Here is a 5,179-nt window from a genome sequence, read left to right as displayed (position 1 = left end):
GGGAAGCAATCTTACATAATAACAAAATCTATTCCTACAAACCAAATGGCTCTTTAGGAAATTTTCCTTTAGAAATCATATCAATATAGAATTACTACAAAACTCCTACAAACCAGGTGTTCGGAATAGTTATCAGAAAACAAAAGTTGGATATATATTTTTGGAAAGCCCCTTACACATATCGATTTATTACCGCTACAAATTAACACAATGACAAATACAGTAGCAAAGTAGGAGTATTAGTATATCACACACAGACAACTCAAGCGGCACATACACATTATTCACAGATCTGTACATCCCAACAACACTTGATTTACAGCTCGGAATTGTTCCTCATATCTCAACACCGTCACGGATAATCTGGAGCCAGATTCCCCTGAACGCCTCCGTGATTACTCCATGGTACTCCCTCGAGTTCAACGACAGATAGCAATCAAGGAGGTCCCTCAGAGCCTCTGCTCCGCGCATGTCGGTCCCGACGATCATCTCCACCATGCTCTCCCTGAAGTCCTTGTGCGGGTCCGTCGACGCCACCACGACGGCGATGCTCCTCCTCGCGCTTCTCCGGCGACCAGTGCACCTGGTGCTAACTCTGCAACAGCCACTGCTGGAAAGACGAAGCCTTCTGCTCCTAAGCCTCGGCGAGCTCGGGCACGTACTGCTTGCGGTCGTGCTGTGGTGCGCACTTCTCGACGCGATTGGCGCTGGCCTTGTGCGAATCGGACGTAGTTGCAAGCCTTGAAAATCGTCGACGACGACGGCGGCGGCACTTCTCGAAGATGGTGACTGATGACGATCGTTGGGGAATCGGATGTTTGTTGCCTTTGGGCTGAGGCAGAGAGGAGAGAGGCGCAGCTTCTCCGGTGGCATTTTCTTTGCTCGTAGTTGTAGGTAGGAGGAGTAGGATTGGTGTGGTGGTAATGGAAGAGGTTTTGGGGTGCTGGTTCCATGGCAGTAGTAGTGGCTTGATGATGATCTCCTTGGTGTTCTTGTAGCTGTAGAGCTTCTTGGTTGGCTTGGTGGTCTGGGTCTCTTCATGTCCCTCAGCTTGTAGAACCAAGAGTTTGGCACGAGATGGGACAGTCTGAACCTGTAATGGCTGCCCATCTCTCCTTGGTGTCTTTGAGCACTGCATGTGATCGAGCTCTATATATCTTGTAAGCAGGGCATGATAATTGGCATTGGCAAGTGGATGTGAACAGATGGTTCTGGCATTAACAAAGGATAAACCGGTGAATTAAGAAATGAGCAAAGAGGTTAACACATGCGTACCATTGTACCAAGAACTGGTCCAACAAGTTCGCTTTCATTGAAATTAATTTGAGCTGTCAACTGCTTTGCAATGGCAACTGGATGTGATCAGATGCTTCTAGTATAGAAAAAGTAAAACTGGCGAATTAAGAAATGAGCAAAGAGATTACACATGCGTACCATTGTACCATGAATCAGTCCTCCAAGTTCGCTTTTCTGGAATTAATTTGAGCTGTCAGCTGCTTTGCACGCGGTTTTAGTGCTGTACCGATTCCATCATTATGTGATTGTAGTTGCAATGATGGGCAGTAATCATGAGATTGTGTACATAATATGAAGTCTACACTAAGCTCATACAAGATTGAAAGCGCTAAGAAATGGCCCCAATGATTCTGCCTGGTTTGCTAAGTAACGAACATGATATGCATGTTACCCCGCAAAAAATCATGATATGCTTGTTTACATGGGTATGTCGGTATGTTGAACGTTCTCTAACAAACTTATGGAATTACAGAATGGTATAGAATAGGGCGAAGTTTGTGAGTGAGGGGGTTTGGAGCTCGAGCTCCATAGCGCCTTTTTTAAAATTTAAAATTTGAAGCTTCAAAAAAATCTTTAAAAAGTTCACATGTACATACTATGTATGTTTGAAATTTTATTAAGATGCTTTAACAAATTAGTAACACAATTGTGGATTTCAAAATAGCAAGCAGTGTGCTATTACAAATCTAGTCTGTCTTTCGCTCCTTAGTTCTCGCCAACCAGCTCCATTCATCTTCTGACATGTGGAGCAATTGAGGCTACAAGTCAGTCTTTCTACACTATAGATACAGTGTCGCGCATGTGTTTGGCTGCTGCAATCGCTAAACCATTATCCAACGGTTATTGACTTTGCCGTGCGCACGACCAACCTGAACAACGAGGTTTGAGTTTCCGTGAGCAATCGAAGGACCGGCAAAAACTATGACAATGCAATCTGAATTGCGAATATAGATTAAGCGCGGGGTAAAGGCGGGGTTCTTGATAGAGAATCTGAATAAAGCGATAGTCCCACACGTCTCGCAGATGTAAATTGTAGCAAAGCTAAACAATGTCTAAACAAAAATAAAGTCTAAAACTCATGGAATGTGAGAATATATATGGAGGCCTAAGACAAGGGTGAATCTTATGTGACGTTTACTGTGAACGATTGTCGACCAAATGCACATGGAGCTTTTTTTTGAGAATCAAATGCACAAGGAGCTGCGCAAGGCGTTGTGAGATGGGTCGGCCCATTTTAATCTACTATATGTTTCACATATCCCGGTTTGGCAACCTTTTGGATGGTTCCAGACAGCTTTTTGCCTGTTTTTCCCTTCCCTAGTTTTACTTGTTTCTTTGTAGTTTTTTGTTTCTTTTTCATCAAATCACAATTTAAAAAATCAAAGATTTCAAAAAAACGAAAAATTGTTGGAATTACAGAAAAAACAAGTTTTTCAAACATTGTACACATTTTTGGATTTTTTTGGAATTTCAAAAAACATGTCACATTTTTTGAAAATGTTTGGAATTTCAAAATTTTCATGTTTTTACTAAATCGTTGTTTCTAAAAAAAATCACAATTCACAAAATTGTTTACAAGTTTCAGAAAATATTCAAAAATTTATAAAAATGTTCTCAAATTCAAATATAGTTCAGAATTTCATAATTGACTGTGTTTTTCAGAAAATGTATGGAATTTTAAATTCTCAAAAAAACATGTTTCAGGAAATGTTTTTTTTCAATTATACAGTTCATACAGTTAACTACGCGTTGAGATAAATTGCTATAGTAAACCAATACAGTATCGCGCGCTATAGTGTACCGCTACAGTACTGCGGGTAGGCCCAGTCGGTGTCCCATGTGGTCGTGCACCCTATTAAACGAGCTGAGCAACACATAGGAGCCCTCTAATACAAGCAAATCCTTAAACAGATCCTTATTAACCCCTCAAAAAAGCAGATTATTATTATTATTATTATTATTAAGGTTGATCGAAAGCACGACCTCTTGAAATATGGTGTATCGAGCTAGCCAACTCACCCACCATTAGTTGTTGTCAATAGTGTCCAGATCTTTCTTGTATGATTGGTTAGGAAGTTCTTTTTTACAACATTGAATGCGATGTTGGAAAAATATTTGTATTTCTTTTCTTTGTTGTCGACCAAAATTTTCTTTCTCTTGTTTGAACATTTTCTTTCATTTTTTCTAGTTAGAAGACATGATAAAAGTCCAGATAACTTACGCCTAGAAACACCGTGGTAATTTTCATCCGGTGAAAAAATTGTTTAAACATATCCCAATAAATTATGTGTAAACATCATAGTAGTTTACACACATAGACCTGATAATTTACGTAGAAACGTCATGGTAACTTTTGACCCAGGGAAAAATGTTTGTTAAAATATAACCCGATAATTTCTATGTAAGTAACATGATAATATATGCATCACAGACATGATAACTTATATACAAGCACTGTGATAACTTTGACCAGGGGAAAAAAGTTATTGAAAACACACCCCTTGTGACTTCTGCGTAAATAATTTGGTAATATACAAACCACAGACCTTATAACTTATGTATAAAAAGTCGTGGTAACTTTGACCCGAGGATTTTTGTTGTTGAAATATACCCCAATGACTTATATGTAAATAGCACAGTAACATACGAAATGAAGCCTGATAACTTAGATACAAACAGTATGCTAACTTTTAACCCGAAGAGAAAAAATATGGAAAACATACCCTCAACAACATATTTGTAAAATACATTGTAAATTGCGCACCATAGAGCGTGGTAACTTTTTGACAGGAAGAGAAATGTTATTGAAAACATACCTCCAATAATTTCTCTGTAAACAACATGGCAATATACGCACAACAGACTTGATAAATTACGTACAAATATGAGATCTAGTTTCAAAAATCTCGTCGTGACAGTTGGAGTAAACATTTTGTATGTCCCGGTAATTTTCTCTATAAACATCATGATAATTTATGTACCACAAACGTGATAGCTTACATAGCACAATTATGGTAACTTTTACTTTAGAAAACTCATTGAAACATATCAACATGAGCACAAGCGTGGTATGTTCTGTGTGAAGAGCATGGTAATTTGATTTTCATATTTAAATAAAAGTTGTACAACAGCGCGATCCCAACCAAAATGACAACATAATCTAGTTTGAAAACAACAATTAAATCAATTTGAACAATACTAAATAGATGCTAATAACATCATTTAAGTTCAACAATGTACTTATTGACATAGTTCAACAAAGTATCAAAAAGAGGCAAGTAAGACATGTACAAGTTCAACTAAATAGAGGTAGTAATAACATGAGATCTGCCATGCAACCCTACTAGCTAACTAGACTTTTCTGCGGGTAGACTTAGGGTCATTGTCTAGAGTAAGTGAACCATCGCTGCCAGTGGCCTGTAGTACACAATGATCTCGTCACGATCATACTCGAGGTAGAACGTGGCTCTTTCCCCAGCTTCCATCTTGTAAGCAGTTGCAAGGGTTCTCCAACCAGGGCAACCGAAATAAGTGTGGTTTGACTCGTTAGTGACAAAATAATTGAAGTGTTGGGTCGTCATCATCTTCGTGAGGGTGCACTGGAATGTAATGGTGGCATCAAGTAGAACTCGAAACCTCTCTAAGAAGTTTTTTAGAACTCGAAACCTCTCTAAGAAGTTACGCCTTGCCCCGCAAGGGATGACCCGAGCAAAACTGAAAGAAAGAACGGGTAGTTAAACAATTTTGGGCACAATTGTATACCATATGAAACTCAATCGAAACATGTTGAACTAAAACATACCGTACTAGTGAGGAAGTCATTCGAAAGATCTATGAAGAACCTCTTATCCTTTTGGCATCTCACTGAACCACATGTCTTACA

General features: G+C 38.9%; 1 protein-coding gene across 1 annotated transcript; it reads right to left on the bottom strand.

Annotated features, from left to right (window-relative positions):
* Window positions 1-201: 201 nt before the first annotated feature.
* Window positions 202-1,145, bottom strand: LOC125533805 (transcription repressor OFP1-like). The gene has a single exon (XM_048697151.1). It carries the CDS (start codon window positions 1,108-1,110, stop codon window positions 337-339), a length of 774 nt encoding a protein of 257 aa, XP_048553108.1. The 5' UTR covers window positions 1,111-1,145; the 3' UTR covers window positions 202-336.
* Between the last annotated feature and the right edge of the window lie 4,034 nt (window positions 1,146-5,179).

This window comes from Triticum urartu, chromosome 2, assembly GCF_003073215.2.
Source record: "Triticum urartu cultivar G1812 chromosome 2, Tu2.1, whole genome shotgun sequence".
Lineage (NCBI taxonomy): Eukaryota > Viridiplantae > Streptophyta > Magnoliopsida > Poales > Poaceae > Triticum > Triticum urartu.
Note: the sequence above shows the minus strand (reverse complement) of the source record. Positions and strands in the feature narration are given on the sequence as shown.